Below are 21,683 nucleotides of genomic sequence, written 5' to 3' on the forward strand. Positions count from 1 at the left end.
GGTCTTGTCTAAGATGCTTGTTCTGGTTACAGCTCTGACCTGGACTCAATTTTTTATTATCTGACTGTTGTCTTGGTTGTGGCTCTTCCTCCTTTTCCTCAAAGTTATTCCTTCTGCTCACTACAACAGCTGACAAAGGGAATTAACTGTGACATTTCCTAAAGTCACAGCTCCAGGAACCAACGATCACCCAGTGCTACATATAATTTGATTAACAGGGCTCTGCTAATGAAACCTGGGAGAAGATGTCACAGAATGGAGAATTCTTCTTCAGAATCCAACAATCCACCCTCTTTCTTCCTGAGTTTTCCGCATTTCTTTTCTTCTCCAACTTTCAGCATTTGTCCCAAAGAACACAGTCAATTCACCAGGGCTCCTGACCTTTTCCTTTTCCTTTTTTTTAATTAAAGGATTATTGTTGTTGTTTTTCCGCTTTTAGTACATCTGCAAATTTTGGGGCTTCCTCAGGGTAGTTGATTGTCCTTGGTCATGCATGTCTAGTTTGAATATGCAAAGATCCAGACTTGGAAATGATTTTGGATTAGTATATAGCTGGTATGGCAAACTATGTCTCCTCTTTTGGGGCCTTGGAATCCTCCTTATTTCAATGTTTCAATGGTAGGAAACACCTCCAAACATTATAGTGTAAGCTTAAAATAGAAAAACTGAACTGCCCTTCCCAAAGTCCAGAAAACACAACCGTTCCCTCCACATGCTGGTTGCAGCTTCACCTATTTTGCACACTGTACTATTCCCTGTGGTCTCAATCACCCTAAGTCTATGAAACACAGTCCCTGCCATTTTCAGATTCCCATCCCTGATATGTAATATGTAAAAGAAGACTTAATGCATTTTCTGCCTCTGTCCCAGACCACAATAATTGATCCTATGCAGAACTTAAAATCCTTATTCAACAGGATTGCTTTGTGGCAGATAGACCACCAGCAGGACTATAAAGTACCGCTTGCTTTTTGCGGCTTTTCTGATGCATTGGGGCATGCAGCATAAAGAGCCGATCTATCAACAGGCATCGATAGATCTAGTTTCTTAGGCTAGATTTTCTTTGCCAGTTGTCAACAACATACCAGTTGGTAATTTTAAGAGTTGCAATCAAATGCACCTGGATGGCTCTGTCATGGGCTGGCTGAAGTCTTGGAGAGGCCAACTATATTTTGGGTAGTCATGCAGAGTGGAATAGGCTTGAAAAACAGGCAGAACAAGGGACATGGGAGAGCTCTTTAAAAGAGAATTGTTACTTCAGCAACTGTCTGAAGCCAACAGAGAACTTAAAATGCTTGGCAGGTGATTGCTTACATCTATGGTTTTGTTCTTCTTACTGTAGACTGAAAACAGCCCTTGCCTTTTTCTGGCTTCTGCATGGCTAAGAAACATGCTATGAAGGGCCATTCTCTAAGCCTTCAAATGATGAGAAGTTCACATCTTAAGACTGAGAGAACATAATAGAGGCTGCTGAATACAGAAAATCGTTCTTCAGCAATGGAGCAATGTAATCTTAATGATGGTCTTCAGGGCTATGCTGGGTTCTAGATCTTGTGGTTATGAAAGCACTAGGTCTTCCATCAGGTCCTTAAACCTTCCATAGACAAATCAGGCCACAACATCTCTCTTTCCTTCCTACATGTAACAGTTACTTAAAATACATTAAATTTTGCCTGTACCCTAGAGATGCCCTTTTCCAACCTGCTGAACCCAAAATTAAAAGCAACGAGGGGATAGCAGCTTGGCTTCCTAACAATGCTCTTTGCAAAATATCACACCCAATAAAGGACTTAGAGGTGATAAGATTGATAGTCCTTCTGCAGTGGATGCCAAAAAGAACGATGCACAAAATTAAAGGGTAATTAAATTCTTGACAGGCTCTGGCTTGTGTGAGGTATTGTTAGCCACATGAAAGAATTATTCCCTCCGGCTTTGATTGTAGACCAGAAAAGGGCATTTAAGATGTCATTTGTCTAAAGGCTGGGCACCTGCTAAAATTTAGAAAAAAACCTCAAAGGATCAAAATGATTATTTTTGACTAAGATATTCTGACCTTCTCATCCACTGTGCCTGCCCCTCTCAACTTTATGCCTTCAGATAGGGGTGTCTGCGGGGGGAGGGGGGGAGGGGTGTCAAAAAAAGTCACGATGCATGTAAAAAAAAGTGGGGCTTTGATCTCATGGTTGTAGCCACCATCTTGACTTTTTGGACCCTCTCCCTGTGGATACCCCTGCCTTCAGATATGTTCTTATCTACAGTGAAGGGCAACAGACTGGAGAAGGTTGCTCCATACTGTTTACTTCTCAACGGTATTCTCTATTACATTAAATCAGGACATGTCATTTCTGGCTCTTTGGGATGCAACTGTTCTACAGAGGGGGGCCAAGTGTTATTTTCTGTTAGGGCAGGTGGCATTTAGCAACAAAAGCTGTTTTAGCAGAGGGAGATGGACAGCCAGAGAGAGTTAGAGTTTGAAAGCACTTTATCCCTTATGATGTGAATGTACCTTTTCCTAACATATGAGCATAGCAAACAAACATGTATGGTGGGCTCACCAATGAAGCCAAGTGGGGATGGTGCCAGACTCAGTGTCATCATTACACCTCTCTGGTGGGGGCTTCTTGGTCCTCCTACTGATTCCAAAGTTGATTTGGGCCTCCACATTGATGTCCTACGAAAACTGATCAACTTCAGGATGGAAGCATCTTCAACATCCCCAGTGTCTTAGCCCAGGGGCCCTTACAGATTACGCCCTTAATAGTGCTGTGCCAAGCATTGCTACTACATCTTGTCCACAAGCAATCACATTTAATTTAGAGGGAAACTGTTTTCAGAACAACAAAAATTCAGGCCTTTTTAGTGAAATGTTCATGGGTAGGCTGGCCAGCTTGTGCATTTCCCTTAGTTACAAGATGGCAAGAAGTGTATATGTGTTGGATCTCTGATTATTCTGGCATTGCTACTAGGATTGCCTTCCTCAGTATAATGCCCTCAGATGTGTTGGTTTATATGGCAGGGTAGGATAGAGATTGTAGTCCAAACAGGGACAACTGTGTGTGTGGGGGGCAAAAATGTCAAGATGGTAGTTGAGATCACATGATTGAAGCCCTATTCCTTTCGTACATTTGTCAGTGTTGCACAAATGTAAACAAGGGCATGGCTGTGATCACCATCTTGACTTTTTTGACACCCCATGGACAGCCATGAATCCAACACTTATAGGAGCACCAAATTCAGGAAAGCTGTACTAGTTTTTAAAGTACTAGTTGTACTTCAATGGAGTATTATCTTAGTGGTTATTACTGAGAATGCAACTCCCTTTCCAGATCTCTGCAAATATGGAATCTGCCTGCCTGTCTGCCCATCTATCATCTATCAATCATCTATATCTATCTCTGCAAATACAGTATGGGAATACATCTCTCTCTCTCTCCCTCTCCCCCTGTGTGTGTGTGTGTGTGTGTGTGTGTGTGTGTGTGTGAGAGAGAGAGAGAGAGAGAGAGAGAGATGGTTCTAAATGAAAAATCCACATGACGAAGGGAGGAGAATAAACTCCTTTGGAAGGAATTTGGTGGTAGTACAAGCGTTATTTGCTACTTCTAGACTTTTCTATCCAACTGCTATGAACAATGCCAGCCACAACAATGTAAAAGAGAAAGCTTCATTTTATTAATTAATCAATTATTTAATGAAATAATTTAATTCAATTTATTAAACTATTTATTAATTACATATTATCAAAAGAGAAATTATTTTAGCCTTCTATTGTATTAGGAAGCATCCTTTTGCACGCATTTATTTACCCATTACTAGATGCTGTCAAATCCTTTCCCTAGCCCGCCCAAACTTTGGAGAAAGAGCAAGAAGCTTCAAGGGTAATTCTGTAATGCCCATAGCAATGATCCCCAAGAAATATCTGATACCAGCCATTGCTGCCCTCAGACAGAGAGATGCGAGCTTGGGAGTGGTAACTTGGTCAAAATCCTCTCTGCAATGTGCATCCAGAAATTTACACAGAAGGACTTTTTCAGGTGGCTTGAAAAATGATTGGAATTTTTGTGGAGGTCATGAAGAGATTGCCATAAGTTACGGCTGGGGTTTTAAGAATGGCCTGAGTATTTTCTGAATCCATAGAATTCTATAACCATAATATGCTTCATGTAAAGCTCCCTGTCCTTGAATGTGTGGTGCTGTAGCTGGAGAAGAATTGGCAGGCAAGAAAAGACTTAGAGCTGTTCATAACTTCAAGGATATATGTCAAAATAAAGGGCAAGAGCCTACTTAAGTCTCCAACCCACTCTTACCAGCTCAATTTTTTTTCCTCCTGATTATTTTTTCCACCTACAGCCTCCCCCAAAGTTAGGTAAGCAAAATGCAAGATGCCAGTTTGCACCTTAGTTCCACTTATAAATGCACATCAGGGCCGATCGTTATTGCTTAAACAGAAATGCAATATATTTCACAACAGGGAAGAAAACTGGGAACTGAGGTTTCCTGTATCTGCTGGGGTGCTAGGAGTTCATATGCAACTTGGAGTCCTTGTTCTGCCTTACATACCCTTCAACTTGTTCAAAAGAAGGATGTCTCCAAACTCAGCACTGACCTCTGTTCAGGGAGAGACTATCTTCTATAAATTATGGCACATGGCTCCCCAAGAGGGAATCTCTAGTGAGGTTCCTCCTTTACCTGTAATAGCACATCCAGTAGAATTGGTTGATTCATCCTTCCTATTTCCGACAATTGCAAAGTCATGGTTCCTCAGGGACATTGTGAGATATTAAAACATTATGGCTTGCCATGTGGTGCCCCTTCAAATGCCAGGGCAATAAAAATAGGGGTGGTGCTGGTGAGAGTAGGAACCTCCAGCCTTGGAGACTAGACTGCAGGGTGTGATCAAGGAAGCAAGAATCATACAAGCTTCAAGAAGGCGTTTTAATGCAAGGATTACGGTAAGGTAGAGGACCTTAGTAACTGTGAAAGGAACTGCTAGCTCTCTTTTATGTGTGAAAGTTTTGAATCTCTTCTTCCTGAGACTTCCAGGGTCTGCAACCCAGACTGAGCTACCATTTACGAGATAAGCTACTAAAAAACTCCTCTCCCACCTGCAGATTGTTTCTGTCTAGATTTCTCCCTGTTTCTTTTTCAGCATCCCCCTAATCCCTGATGATGCCAGATGACTTCCCTGTCGCCAGGTTGCCCATACACACATTTTCTATCCAGATGCAGCTGACCCATTGTTGTTTTGCGTGACATTAAAAAAAGAAAAAAGAAAAGAAAAGCCAAAACAGGGTACTCATAGAAAATGTCATCTTTTCAGAGCAGACTTTGGATAGATGAAGGGAGGCAGGGACCTGATTTCCAGCTGCTGGATGGCTGAGATGACACTTCTGATTCAAGTCTCAAAGTGCAGATCTTATTTTATTAAAACTTTAATGTAGGTCTCAGTGTGTGTGTGTGTGTGAGCGTGAGGGAGAGAACTGTGTAATAGTAACTAAAGTGTTCATGACGCAGTTGCATGATTTGACAGTAATGTTTAATTCTTTTACAATGCAATATCGCTTTCTTCTTAAAACAAATACCTTTCTCTGCTTTCACTCTTAATAAAATATTTCTTTTTTCTTTCTCATATTTCTTGAATGTATGGTAAATTCTCATTTTCTTTCCTGGCCTATTTTAAAATACCTGTATTTAGAAGAGTTCAGTGAACAAAAATGTTAGTTTTACTTTTACATACCCCTTTTGCATCGATCACACCAGGCTTTGAATTAAATTTCACTGTTTTTAAACGTGCTTTCTCTTTCCTTTCCACCCTGGAGAGAGAGGGAGACAAAAAAAAAAAGAGAAAGAAAGGAGAATGGAAATATGTATGAAATGTATTATGATCATTATAGTTGTATTCGTAATTATTAAATAAATTATTTCATTCATTATTTCTATTGGTTACACTGTTTATATAAAATTTCCTAGGTGTCACAACTCATGTTTTAAAAACATAATAATATACTTAGAAAAATCCAATAAAAAATTACAATCTCCGGATAAAAATTCAAATTAAGTAATGGGTGTACCATTAGAAGACTTCAAAAGGCCAAATTGGAGATAGACCATCCTGCAGAAGGTCTATATATATGGTCACTAACAGATGACACCAACCTGATGACACATAATCAATAAAAATTCAAATGCTAGGCAACACATATAATCATCAAAAGTTAAATAGTCAACAATGCCACAGGGACCAAACCCTCATAATCTTAGAAAACACTGGAAAACTATCACCAAAAGGTATATCTAGGATACCTATGTAGGTGTCCACCCTAGTTTTCTCAAGGAATAGCTTAACATTGTCAGAAATTCACTGAAGTTAGAAGATGCACTTGGGTACTGACACACTCAAAAGTGCCTTAACGGTGCAGTCTTTTATACATCTACACAGAAGCAAACCTCACTGAGTTCAACTTAATGTCACATAAATGACTATAAAACAGCATCTCTAAATGTAATACATTATTGTGAAGGTGCATGTGTGACTTCATTGTTTAACATGAGCAAGTATTTGAATAGTTGAAGGCTCCAATACTCTATTGTGGAGAAGTCCTACCACGCAGCAGATAGCAACATTTGCCCAACAATCTGGCCTTGGAAGCCAAGCAAGACTGAATCTGGTCTATGGGAGTCCAGCAGGATGTCCCAGGAATATACAGTAAACTAGAAACTGAAATATCATCCTGGAAAAAGGCAGTGGCAAATTATTTATGTACTGTTGCTAGGAAAACTGCATAGCCTTGTCCATGAGTGCTCCAGATGTTGTGCCTGACTTGAAGGAGACTTTATTTTTTTTACGTCTCAAAAGAATGCATCATCAGACACAGCTTTCTCAAGCACCCGGGAAAGTTGACTGTGTTGAATGTCTGCTTCCCCATACTTATATCCAGCTGAAAAACTAGGATAAATGATCAGTGCACAAAGTCAGCTTCTAAAGTCAAAGTAATGTACAAATCTGAACAAAATATTTACAGCTTCTATAGCATGTCATTTAAATGTCAACTTCTTCTTCAAAGTGCCAATGGAAATTGCAATCCAACACTCATCTAGAGCTATTTTTTTTAATTCCTGGTTTATATGTCTCCTAATTGTAAAAAGACACTCAATATTGATGAATCCCTTTCTCCCTGGTCTTTAATTCTACATTTGTGCCTTTCCATTTATCTGCCTCCACTTCCATTCATTCATTCATGGATAGGTCAAACTCTCTTTCAGGCTTACCATCACTTTAATGTTAAATGCATGGGTTTGGGCTAATATGCTCATCTCACTTTTGTTCCTCTGATGTGGCTGCAAGGAGACTAGAAAATTCATTTCCATTGTTAGTTTTCTACAAGATCAGTTCCACCATTGGACAAAGTGAGTTTCCAACAGGACCAATCCTATCATTGGACAAGTGAGATAATCACTTCAGGTGGCAGATGATGAGACATACTAGCAAAGTGTTTGAAGTCAGAGAGGTGCCATATAGTATGCCCAGATCAAACTTTGTTATTCAGGTTACTGCCTTCAGGTACAGAGGAAGATAATATCCCATTGTCTCTGCTGAAGACAAATTTGACTTGCTGTCCAGAGAGCTTTATATATGGAATTGGTGTAGGCCCCATCTAGTTTTTCACTGCAGCAGGAAAATGTGTTGGACTAGATCTATATAATAATAATAATAATAATAATAATAATAATAATAATAATAATAATAGAAGGCAGCTTTACTTGGAACAGCTTACATCCTGCGATGATACCTTTAATATTATTAAACAACATTTGTCTATCCGAGGTCCTTGGGAAGGACTCAACAGGTGGACAAAAATGCCAGATCCAGTCTAAACATCTAGCTGACTGTGTGACCAACCATAATTTATTAAACTTACATGCTTCTGACTCTCAGTGACTCTGGGTGGCTCACAACAATCAATCAATCAGTCAAATCAATAAAACATAAAAGATAAAGATAAAAGAATTGGGCAACCAGTGGCCCCACTTAATTGGTGGCTGGCAACCACATGCATCTAGGACTCAGAATGGGTAGGAGGTATCTCACAAGTGATAAAAAAGCAAAGATTTTAGATCTACCACTGTAACAGTAAAACCACAACAGATTCACTGAGCAGAAGAGATAGATATACTTCAAGAGAAACAATTTTCAAAGGTTACATAAGGATGGAGTTATTTTTGACTACAGGAGCAAGTGTGAAAACTACATGAGTTAATTATTGTGGAACAAAACGACTTGGAGAACATTATCTTCAAGAAGAAATAAAATATATACTTCTGTTTCAATACTGCCCGTTTTTAACATTGCCAGCTGCAGCACACCAAGCTCATGTTACTATAGTTACAGCTGAACTTTGGAATAAATCCCCCCCTGCCCCCCCAAGAAAGCAGCATCTATATATGGTAATGGCTGAAACGCAGCTTTCATATTCAGGGAGTGATCTTTGAACCATACAAAACTCTCAGTTTTAAATCTTGCGGATGACATTCCCTCTTAGGAAAGATACAAGGGAAAGGACATTGAAAGGGAATGAAAATTCAAAGACGGACAAAGTCCTAAATGGAGAAAGGAAGCAGTGCATATTGAAGAACAAAGATAATTAGGTCACAGCTAAATTCAGTATTTTAATTATTATTACAGGCTAATATTAAATTGCATTTTCTTTCTCTCTGCTAACCTTGCAATGTTACTCAATTTTACAATTAATTTCTGCTTTCAGTGGGAAACCTTCTTCAGATTGGGATCACACCATAGATTTTTAATCCAGCCTTTATTATTTTTTTTATAAATAACTCAAGGCAGGGAATATACCTAATACTCCTTCCTCCTCCTATTTTCCACACAACAACCACCCTGTGAGGTGAGTTGGGCTGAGAGGGAGTGACTGGCCCAAGGTCACCCAGCCGGCTTTCATGCCTAAAGCGGGATTAGAACTCACAGTCTCCTGGTTTCTAGCCCGGTGCCTTAACCACTACACCAGACTGGCTCTGTTTGCTTGTTTGTGGTTTAATTTGTGTTCTGTAATCCACAATTTATGATTTTTATTCATTTATATATATTATTTATTATAATTGATTGATTGATTGATTGATTTTGAATGTATGATTTAGCTTATTGCTTGAATCCCTGGGTTGTGAGTGCAGGATAGGGTACTATATGCACTAATTGGCTTTTCTGGATTTTAGTCTCATTGAACTCCAGGGATATTTTGGGCTAAACTGGTCAGCCACATTATGCAGACTGGGACAAGGGGGTTAACCCATTCTTCAGGAGCCAACAAAACTGGGCCACTCTAGGATTTTTCTCTGTTTTTTTTTGTTTTGGTTTTTAGCTCCCTGTGAATGATCGGGAGAGAGTGAAATACAAGCAGAAAGGAGTAGAGATGGTAATGATGCTACAGGTTCTATGTTTTTTACGTGACTCTGATTGTGATTCAGTGCTGGCTTGCACCTGGCCTGCACAGGCATAGCTAGATTGCTGCCAGATTGACAAAAACCTTTGCAGTAGAGATGCCTGTTCCCTGTTTGACCAGTGCTTGAGTATTGTCAGATAAATGGGTTGATCATAATTTATTTCCGTGTGGTAGCTGGCCAGTCAGACATATCAACTGGCTACAGCAAAGGAGCTATGCTGTACATCCTTGATTCCCTTTGGCCCGAGCTCTGACACAAAGCTTTTCCTTCACTGTAACTCATAAAGCAAACTTTCTTCCACTTTCCACACAGAAACTCTGGCACGTCAGGTGAAAGATGCATGCTAGCAAAAAAGGAATGGGCTGTTCGCCATACTTAGGAGATGCCATTGGAAAAACATTCTGGGCAAGGGGGTTTGCATTCCTGATCTTCTAAAAAAGCCCTCTAAACACAAAGAAACATAGTCTTTCCTGCTCTGCTTCTGTCAACCAGCCACTATTTTTCCCTAGAGACTGTATCAATATTGGATGGAGCATGAAAGGACCTGGAATGCCTTGATTTTTGCATGATCTTTCTGCCCCCAGCATGACTTCCCAGTACACTTCTCAAAGGGTGCCCCAGGTTTAGTGGTTGTTTGAGGGCAAAGAGCTGTTTATCAAACTATTTTGCCTAAGCTTAATGATTACGTTGTTAACAAAATTACACTACCCCATTGTCAATAACTTGTTATGGACAGTATGACAATTGTTAAAAATGGAACAGCGTTGCGGCTGTCCATCTTTCTTCTTTTGTACATTTTTATATTTCTTTGATTAGAATACAGGTAGTCCTTGCTTAACAACAACAGTTGGGACTGGAATTTCAGTTGCTAAGTGAAGCAGTCATTGAGCAAATCCAACCCAATTTACGACCTTTTTTGCAGGGGCCATTAAGTGAATCACTGCAGGTGTTAAGCCAACTATGTGGTCATTAAGCGAATCACATAGTTCCCCATTGATTTTGCTTGCCAGAAGCTGGCCAGGAAGGTCAAAAATGGTGATCACATGTCCACAGGACACTGCAACAGTCATAAATGCGAACTGATTGCCAAGTGCCCAAATTGTGATCCCCTGATTGGGGGGATGCTGCAGCGGTCGTAAGTGTGAGGACTGCTCACATGTCGGTTTTTCCAGAACCATTGTTAAGTCCAAACCATCACTAAACAAATGATTGTTAAGAGAGGACTACCTGTAATCTTTTAAGTATGATCTTGCAACAGATACCTGAAATAAGGCTTGCAAAAAACAAAAGAGGGGAAGATTATGTACCATACCTTCTTTTGCTAGGAATAACTCCCATCTCTTCACTGTCTCCTTCTAGCGTGACCCTTCTTGCTTGCCACCATTCATCATCGGAGGCATTGATAACGTGGAGAATGTCTCCATACTTGAAGCTGAGTCCTTGGCTTGGGAGGCCACTGTCCTTGCTTTTGTCGTAGTCAAACATGGCTCTATTGGAAGAAGATATACAAAGGATGGCTTGATAAACCCAACTTGGACAAGACAACTCTACCAACAATCAGAGTGGAGCTTCTGGAGATGATCGTAAGTTTCCCGTAGATACATATTAAGAAGAGCCTTCTTACAGCCTGAACGAACTAAGGAGGTAAGGTCTATGGTGAAGTGGCTACCAGATCTATGTGTGTGTTTGTGCATGCATGCGTGCATACACATGTGTACAAGAGGGCAACAAAGAGAAAGAGTTGTGTTTTCTTTGTCATAGCATAAATCTTCGATGTCTTTTCAGTTGGAGCAAATTGTTATGAACGATTCCATGGCATTAATCATCATCTGCTGCACACAACACTCCTATGCATCATTAAGAGCAGTCAAATAACACTATGATCTATTCATCCTAATGGAACGAATCTTTGCAAAATGGCTGTCATCATAGGAAGTGCTATTTGATGGCTTACTGCATTGGTAGAGCAAAATAATTTTTGAAGCTGGGAGTGTCCACCTAGGGTCAAATTAGGCTTGGAAGGAAGAAACTATTTTTAGATAGTCTCTTAGGAGAGGAATTGAGTTTCTGGATGTTGTTTTTTTTCTTTACTGAGGAAAAATTGTTCCAGGGTCCAGCCAAATGGTCCAGCCTCTTCTGTTTACTCAGCCAAGATACTCCAAATAGGTAATAAATAAACAAATCTTTAAGACTTGTCAAATGGGTAAGAACCACAAGTTTATCATTTATACTACTAGACTATAAAATAAAGTGAGCTAAGGGTTTATGGCTGAAATATGATGATTATACTGTACTTTATGAGAAAGTGTGGAAAAAGCTAGGCAACCCTACCATCTCGGTTATTTTGTACTATAATTTTCTTTTTATCTTTTTGGAAACTGTTTGTGGAATAAAAGCTAGGAACCATTTCCCAGGATTGGAGAGCTAAATTTCCAAGTTGCAAACTTTGCAGATAAATGGCTTGACAGTTCCTAAAGGGTAAAGGTAAAGGTTTCCCTTGACGTAAAGTCCAGTCGTGTCCGACTCTAAGGGACGGTGCTCATCTCCGTTTCTAAGCCTTAGAGCCGGTGTTGTCCGTAGACACTTCCGGGTCATGTGGCCAGCATGACGACATGGAACGCCGTTACCTGCCCGCCGAAGCAGTACCTATTGATCTACTCACATTTGCATGTTTTCGAACTGCTAGGTGAGCAGGAGCTGGGACTAGCAACGGGAGCTCACCCCGCCATGCGGTTTCGAACCGCTGACCTTCCGATCGGCAGCTCAGCGGTTTAACCCGCAGTGCCAACGCGTCCCCTTTGACAGTTCCTAAGGGTTGGAAAATTTACCATCAACCGGTCCCTGAGAAGGGACGGACAAGAAATTGCACAGTTCAAATGTTAACATGAACCAGTCTAAATCTGAACTTAAATTTGAACTCATACGTAAACCAGAACCAGAACACATACAAAACCCACGCATTTTAGGAAGGAAAAAAGAAAACATTTGGGAAACTTCTTGCAAAGACGTATCTGTGTCTGCAGTGGGGCCAAGAGGGGGCAATGATGAAAGCAGCATTGCGCCAAGGAGATGCGGACTCTGCCCCTTTTGTCCATGTGTTATAATGTCATACCCAGATACAAAATGAGTGGACTGCCTTTGACTTTTTTTGCAGCTACTGTATATCACATTGCTGAACCATATTCAGCTAGGGATTGATTGATTGATTGACTGATCACATTTTTATCACTGCCCACCTCCCCCTCAAAGAGGGACGCTGGGCGGTTTACAATAAAAACGGAGTTAAAATTCAAACAATTATAAATACAATAAATACCTAAAAGTAAAAATGAGATAAAATCCAGATGGATCAACAAGATACTAAGTGAAAAATGTTGCATTTGCCTCTGTTCAACTTCATTTGGTTATTCTCCAATGAGAAAATGCTATTTATTGTAGTGTAAAGCAACCTGCAACTTCTGTTAACTGTTCATCATAATTATTTAATTAAAAAAAACACACACTTAAATTCTGAAATCTGCAGTTTTCTAATTAGTCGCAAACTCAGTCTCATTCACTTGCCTAATGATTTGTCCATGCTAGAGGCTTCTGAGGAAAGATAATAATGAAACCCAGATCTGGGTCACCTCTTCAGACTGAGTTAGAGGCACTGTAGCGAAAAGCAACGAATTGATGCTAAGTGAGACTTAACACAGTTAGCATACACCCATATTGTGCACGTGGCACAATAACAGAATCAGTGGTAGCTTTGCACAAACTCAGAAACTGAATTAACTCTTTTTTTTTTTAGTTTGCACAGAACCATAGAGCCAGTTTGGTGCAATGGTTAAGGCATCACGCTAGAAACTGGGAGACCGGGAGTTCTAGTCCTGCCTTGGGCACAAAGCCAGCTGGGTGACCTTCGGCCAGTCACTCTCTCTCAGCCCTGGGAAGGAGGCAATGGCAAACCACTTCCAAAAAAACCTTGCCAAGAAAACTGCAGGGACTCACCCAGGCAGTCTCCAAGAATTGGACGTGATTGAACAGATTAAAAAAAGAAAAAAACTGAACCTTAAAGTGGATAGAGTTTGCAAATACGTTAACACTTAAATGACTAACCAAGGTTAAAACCAAGCAAGCTTATCATACTGGGTGAATGGAGCTATTAACTCTTATATTGCTCTGCTCCATGATGTTACCCAGTCACTCTCTCTCAACCCAACTCACCTCACAGGGTTGCTGTTGTGGGGAAAATAGGAGGAGGAAGGAGTATTAGGTATGTTCCCCACCTTGAGTTATTTGTAAAAATAATAAAGGTGGGATAAAAAAAAATTAAAAATGTTATGTAATGACATCCAATGCCTGCTCACTAGAGTCACTCAAATGAAAGCATGCCAGAGAGGTGGTGGCCCAATCTTCCTTAAAACCTCCCCTGGGTAGTTGGGTCCCACTGTGAAATGGTGCTCACCTTTAAAAGATCTTCTTAACTTTCAAATGGAATTTGCTTTTCTGTAACTGACAGTAATCATAATTAAACTTGCATGCCGTCAGACTCTCAATGACTCTGGGCAGCTCACAACAATCGAACAAAGAAATTACAATAAAATCAATAAAACAAACAAAAAGATAAAACTTGCTTGAGGAAGTGATGGGTCTCATTCTCCCTTGCCAAAGGCCTGGGTGAAGAGCCAAGTCTCCTATGCAACAGCAAATTGGGGGCCATCCAGATTGAGGGGAACCTCATTCCAGATATAAATTTGCCTTCCTGTAACTTATTCCTTCCCTTGAATGCTGATGGGTGAAAAATAGATAATTTTCTTCTCCTGTGAAACTCCTTCAGATATCCCAGATCTCTGCTCATGCTGATAGATCTTTTTCTGGAAATGTCTTCACTTATATTCTATGCAACAATATAGTATATACTCTACTAAATACACCATTTATTCCAGGTCTAATTATAACAAACTTTGCCCAAGGGCCATATATTCTGGAGGGTTATTTTTCAGTCCCATGCAGTTAGGACCAACTACATCATTTTAGAAGAAGCTCTTGATTTCACTCAGCAAAGATTTCATTTTATCACAATGGCTCTTATGGCTGACAAATCCAGATGGCCGCATTTGGTATGACTTCACACTGATCAGGGCTATTATGGGCAAAGCTAATTAAAGTACAATTAGAGACCCAAACCAGGTGAATTAGTGAATCACTCTCTGAAGTGACTGGATGGCTTCATTGCTATCGTGAGCTGCAAGGAGTGATTGGAAAGGAATACAGGTTTATTAGGGAGAAGATGGAAGGAAAATACTTAGCTGGATAGATATAATATGGCATGGCTGGATCAAATCTCCTGTTAAGAGACTGGAGAAGCTCTGAAAAGCTGGTTGAATCATCTGCCAACAAATGAGATCTGCTAAAAAGGTTGCAGCATGGGGTCTTGTCCAGCCATATAGGATTCCAGCCATTCTACTCCATTTCTCTTCCCCCCCCCCAATTTTTATTTCTCTTTCCCCCAATCAGGAAATGTAAACCAATCTCTAGTTATGCTCTTTTTCACTGGGACATTTTGGGAGCTCACCCTCTGAGGATTATTTTGTGTGTGCATAAGCAGAGGAGTATTTCTGTAAACCCTGGGGATCATTGAAGCCTGCTAATATCTCCCTCTTTGATTGTATTTATTTATTTTATTTAGTTAGTTTTTATCCTGCCATTATTATTTTTCTAAATAACTCAAGGCAGTGAACATACCTAATACTCCTTCCTCCTCCTCTTTTCCCAACAACAACAACCCTGTGAGGTGGGTTGGGCTGAGAGAGAGGGACTGGCCCAAGGTCACCCAGCCAGCCTTCATGCCTAAGGCGGGACTAGAACTCTCATACCATGCCTGATTGGCTCTTGGTCTGAGAGGGAGGGACTGGCCCAAGGTCACCCAGCTGGCTTTCATGCCTAAGGGGGGACTAGAACTCACCATCTCCTGGTTTCTAACTAGGTGCCTTAACCACTAGACCAAACTGGCTCCGATGTTGGAGTTTGAATACATAAGCATCAGCACTCACAGTAGCGATATCATTTGATAGATCCTATATAAACATCTGAACTAGGAGAAAGTTCATGTATCCTCTTTCCTGCTTTCAGAGGCAAATAACAATAATTTCAATTTGCTATGCTGATGCCTTCTTACTGTACTTGTTCAGTTTTGTGTATTGTACGTGTGTTTGTATCAAAATTATACTCAGTTATATTCAGAATCATTTCCCAAACTACACATTTTAATATCAACAAACACAAGCTAACTAGGGTTCTGTACTATAGCCATATGCTAGTAGTATGATTAAACATGCGCCTCTTACTCAAGAGAAATTATATGCTTATGATAAGAGCCTAGGCTTTGTATAATGGATATGAGGTTCCAGCTAGGGTTACTCAGGGATTTTATTCCACATTTCAGAATGTGCTGAAGAATAGGGTTTTTTTTTTCTTTTTAGCTTTTGCACTTTGCCCAAATGCTTTGATCTTAAACTGTGCCAGAACACATATTACAGTGGACATTACAGAATATAGAATACAGGTTGAATGGAATATGGAATATAGACAAGATATGGATAGAGACTTCAGCAAAGGATCATTACCTTGTCGTGGTGCTGGAGCTTGAGCACCTCAATGATGCCATGAGCTAAACCGTGAAGGGCCACCCAAGACGGGAAGGTCATGACAGAGAGCTCAGACTAAATGCGATCCCTGGGGAAGGTAATGGCAACCCACCCCAGTATTCTTGCCGGGAAAACTAAATGGATCAGTACAACCAGAGATATGTCGGTATACCATCGGAAGATGAGACCCCCAGGTCGGAAGATGGTCAAAATGCTACTGGGGAGGAACAGAGGATGAGCTCAACTAGCCCCAGACATGATGACACAGCTAGCTCAAAGCCGAAAGGACGGCTAGCGGCCGACGGTGCTGGTGGTGAACGGCGAATCCGATGTTCTAAGGATCAACACACCAGTGGAACCTGGAATGTAAGATCTATGAGCCAGGGCAAATTGGATGTGGTTATTGGTGAGATGTCAAGATTAAAGATAGACATTTTGGGCGTCAGTGAACTGAAATGGACTGGAATGGGCCACTTCACATCAAATGACCACCAGATCTACTACTGTGGACAAGAGGACCACAGAAGAAATGGAGCAGCCTTCATAATTAATAGTAAAGTGGCTAAAGCAGTGCTTGGATACAACCCCAAAAACGACAGAATGATCTCAATTCAAATTCAGGGCAAGCCATCTAACATCACAGTGATCCAAATATACGCCCCAACCACAAATGCTGAAGAAGCTGAAGTAGAGCAGTTCTATGAGGATCTGCAGCACCTACTGGACAACACGCCTAAAAGAGATGTTATTTTCATCACGGGAGACTGGAATGCTAAGGTGGGCAGTCAAATGACACCTGGAATTACAGGTAAGTATGGGAGAACAAAATGAAGCAGGACATAGGCTGATAGAATTTTGCCAAGACAATTCACTCTGCATAACAAACACTCTCTTCCAACAACCTAAGAGACGGCTTTATACATGGACTTCACCAGATGGACAACACCGAAATCAGATTGATTACATCCTTTGCAGCCAAAGGTGGCGGACATCTGTACAGTCGGTAAAAAGAAGACCCAGAGCTGACTGTAGTTCAGATCACGAACTTCTTCTTGCACAATTTAGGATCAGACTAAAGAGATTAGGGAAGACCCACAGATCAGCTAGATGCGAGCTCACTAATATTCCTAAGGAATATGCAGTGGAGGTGAAGAACAGATTTAAGGGACTGGACTTAGTAGATAGGGTCCCGGAAGAACTCTGGACAGAAGTTGGCAGCATTGTTCAGGAGGCGGCAACAAAATACATCCCAAAGAAAGAGAAAACCAAGAAGGCAAAATGGCTGTCTGCTGAGACACTAGAAGTAGCCCAAGAAAGAAGGAAAGCAAAAGGCAACAGTGATAGGGGGAGATATGCCCAATTAAATGCAAAATTCCAGAGGTTAGCCAGAAGAGATAAGGAATTATTTTTAAACAAGCAATGCACGGAAGTGGAAGAAGACAATAGAATAGGAAGGACAAGAGACCTCTTCCAGAAAATTAGAAACATTGGAGGTAAATTCCAGGCCAAAATGGGTATGATCAAAAACAAAGATGGCAAGGACCTAACAGAAGAAGAAGAGAGAAAGAAAAGGTGGCAAGAATATACAGAAGACCTGTATAGGAAGGATAACAATATTGGGGATAGCTTTGATGGTGTGGTCAGTGAGCTAGAGCCAGACATCCTGAAGAGTGAGGTTGAGTGGGCTTAAGAAGCATTGCTAATAACAAGGCAGCAGGAGACGACGGCATCCCAGCTGAACTGTTCAAAATCTTGTGAGATGATGCGGTCAAGGTAATGCATGCTATATGCCAGCAAATTTGGAAAACACAAGAATGGCCATCAGATTGGAAAAAATCAACTTATATCTCCATACCAAAAAAGGGAAACACTAAAGAATGTTCAAACTATCGAACAGTGGCACTCATTTCACATGCCAGTAAGGTAATGCTCAAGATCCTGCAAGGTAGACTTCAGCAGTTCATGCAGTGAGAATTGCCAGATGTACAAGCTGGGTTTAGAAAAGGCAGAGGAACTAGAGACCAACTTGCCAATATCCGCTGGATAATGGAAAAAGCCAGGGAGTTTCAGAAAAACATCTATTTCTGTTGTATTGACTATTCTAAAGCCTTTGACTGTGTGGACCATAACAAATTGTGGCACGTTCTTAGTGGTATGGGGATACCAAGTCATCTTGTATGCCTCCTGAAGAATCTGTATAACGACCAAGTAGCAATGGTAAGAACAGACCATGGAACAATGGACTGGTTTAAGATTGGGAAAGGAGTACGGCAGGGCTGTATACTCTCACCCTACCTATTCAACTTGTATGCAGAACACATCATGCGACAAGCTGGCCTTGAGGAATCCAAGGCTGGAGTTAAAATCTCTGGAAGAAACATTAACAATCTCAGATATGCAGATGATACCACTTTGATGGCTGAAAGTGAAGAGGAACTGAGGAGCCTTATGATGAAGGTGAAAGAAGAAAGTGCAAAAGCTGGCTTGCAGCTAAACCTCAAAAAAACCAAGATTATGGCAACCAGCTGGATTGATAACTGGCAAATAGGGGGAGAAAGTGTAGAAGCAGTGAAAGACTTTGTATTCCTAGGTGCAAAGATTACTGCAGATGCTGACTGCAGTCAGGAAATCAGAAGACGCTTAATCCTTGGGAGAAGAGCAATGACAAATCTCGATAAAATAGTTAAGAGCAGAGACATCACACTGACAACAAAGGCCCGCATAGTTAAAGCAATTGTGTTCCCTGTAGTAACATATGGCTGCGAGAGCTGGACCATAAGGAAGGCTGAGCGAAGGAAGATCGATGCTTTGGAACTGTGGTGTTGGAGGAAAATTCTGAGAGTGCCTTGGACTGCAAGAAGATCAAACCAGTCCATCCTCCAGGAAATAGACTGCTCACTTGAGGGAATGATATTAAAGGCAAAACTGAAATACTTTGGCCACATAATGAGAAGGCAGGACACCCTGGAGAAGATGCTGATGCTAGGGAGAGTGGAAGGCAAAAGGAAGAGGGGCCAACCAAGGGCAAGATGGATGGATGATATTCTAGAGGTGACGGACTCGTCCCTGGGGAAGCTGGGGGTGTTGACAACCGACAGGAAGCTCTGACGTGGGCTGGTCCATGAAGTCACGAAGAGTCGGAAGTGACTAAATGAATAAACAACAACAACAAATGGATAGAGAATGGAAGATGGGATAGAGAGTGGAATATAGGATGGAATATGAGCTGCTGGATGCTTTGCTCATAAAGTGTGCCACAACACAAATAAGAGCACATTATAGGATGTGAGATTTTCAGAAGTCTTTGGGAGTTCAAAAGGAAATGCTTTTTGGCACTGATATATTCAGAGGGGACTCAATGGTGTATCTGTGTCTATGGGAATGGCACAAAAGTTGGGGAAGATTTTTAGAAGGGTAGCAAGAAAGAGCTGTAACAAAATGTCTCTGTGAAGTGTGTTCTGATCTGCCCACCAGATATGCCCTCTTTCAAGATGTTCCAATCTCTTCCCTTTTGCCACCCAGTGTTCCTTTTCTTTTCTCTGCTTCCAACATACACCAAGTATTTTAAAGCAACTGAGCCTGGTTCATCTTCACACTGATCTTTTCCCCCTCTATCCTTCCCACTCAAAGTATTGGTGACTTCATTCTGGGCCTTTGTTGTACAATGCCGTTATCATTCCCAGGACAATTGGTTATCAGGGAAAGTAGAATGTCCCATGGTGATGTCCATGTAAGGCCCAGGCAGGCAGACAGAGTGAAAGCAAATGTCAAAGGAACATGGGAAACCCTTCCCCTCTTTCGTCCTTTCTGACCATGTTTAGATCTCAAAAGGACACACTGTCCAGGGTTGTTCTGTGCTGCCAGGCATGCCTGAAATTGGTAGGGTTTGAAAGGGCAGATGGAAATCTCTCATGGAAATGTCTGCCTGTCTCATCGCTGTAAGAGAGAGACACGGAACAAGTGCATCTCTGCACTGCTGCCCCAGGTCAAAATGAATGTGTGTGTAGTTTTCCCAGCCTTTGTTTGAGAGAGGAGACAAAAAAACACATCCATTTAAAAATAATACGCCCCTCTCCCTCCCACAAGCTGAGAGGAACCAACTGCTTCCATTTGTTACAGTAGAATATAAAAGGTCTTTAATTTGGGGGGATTAAAAATAGAGACCCTCCCATTGCAAACGATCCAGAGGGCCTTCCAAATGTTCTTGACAAACTGTAATATTTAATTATATTAAATCATTAATAGTGTTTGGTTAAAATAATTTAGATTACATTAAAATTAAATGCAAATTAGTTTTATCCTGGCCTACCTGCTTGTTTCGACTCCACCCACTTTGGGCAGTGCAAACACTAGCATGCCATTTAAAGATCTACTACAGCCCTTGCACCTGGAGAAACCCCCACCTTTTTGCAACTGTGGAATAATTTCAAAGGGAACTGGAGCTTTATTCTTAATTGCACAGACTCACTGGGAGTTGGGCAGCATAAATAGTAATAGTAATAGTAATAGTAATAGTAATAGTAATAGTAATACACCATCAGTCAATTGCAAAAGGTAGCTTTACTTGGAACAGCTTACATCCTGCAACGATACCTTTAACACCATCAAACCACACCATCTGCCTATCCCAGGTCCTCGAGAAGGACTTGATAGGTGGATAAAAATGCCAAATCCAGTCTAAACATCTGGCTGACTGTGCGACCAGCCATCATCATCATCATCATCCCCTGCTTCTGAGATCATACCATAATTCAGGAAGTATTTTCAAATTGCCATGATTCCCCACATAATCTAGGATTTTAGTTTCCTAGATTAAACAGAAATTAAGGGTCTGGGTGGAGTGCAAATCTTTGGATGGGGCTAAACAAGGTGTTTCCCAGCTGTATGTACTCATCTTAAACAATATCTGCAGAGAGTTTAATATGGCAAAATTTTATGCCAAAATCCCAAATAGCTGCATATATACATATACATATACATATACATATACATACACACACACACACACACACACACTTCCCCAGTCTGATATTTTGGAATTGTGAAATGTAACATACCTAGAGAGCACCTGCTTTGGAAAATAACATTTTGCGACCAATTAAATCTTAGGTTTTCTACTTCTTAGCCCCAGAGAATCTTTATTATTATATGGAACTAAAATGTAAAGAATAATCAGGTAAAGAATAATCAGTTGGCATATGTGAAATAATTAAAAGAAACAACCCTTGTAATTAGCCAAAAAGATGAATCTAAAAAGACAGGGAACTTTTCAGCATTTATCTTCTTTTTGTAGAGGACTATCAACATTAATGGTTGCTACTGAAAATATCTATGATTGCCTGATCAATCTCATTCCCATGAGAAATGGAGAAGAGGTAAGTTGTCCTATCTGTCATGAGGTATGTGAAGTAACCTAATATTATGTATTTGCATTACATATGAATATTTAATATGCAAGAAGGAACATCTATGTTGCCCTCTGTAATATAATTCTGGACTAACACAACCTGTTGGAATTACTGTAAAGGCTACACTTTCAGGCTTCCTAAGGTGAAGAATGGAACTAACTAACTAACTAAGGTTAAGTATGGTGACTGCCCT

The 21,683-nt window shown here is 40.7% G+C and overlaps 1 protein-coding gene across 1 annotated transcript in view; it reads right to left on the reverse strand.

Moving 5' to 3' along the window:
- DLG2 (discs large MAGUK scaffold protein 2) overlaps positions 1–21,683 on the reverse strand; it is an 803,998-nt gene that overhangs the window by 35,372 nt on the left and 746,943 nt on the right. The window contains exons 16-17 of the mRNA XM_063304740.1: positions 10,766–10,942; positions 5,735–5,810 (exon numbers count right to left, since the gene is read on the reverse strand). Coding sequence (XP_063160810.1) covers positions 5,735–5,810; positions 10,766–10,942 — 253 coding nt within the window. The remainder of the gene's footprint in view (positions 1–5,734; positions 5,811–10,765; positions 10,943–21,683) is intronic.

The sequence above is a fragment of the Candoia aspera genome, chromosome 5 (assembly GCF_035149785.1).
Source record: "Candoia aspera isolate rCanAsp1 chromosome 5, rCanAsp1.hap2, whole genome shotgun sequence".
NCBI lineage: Eukaryota > Metazoa > Chordata > Lepidosauria > Squamata > Boidae > Candoia > Candoia aspera.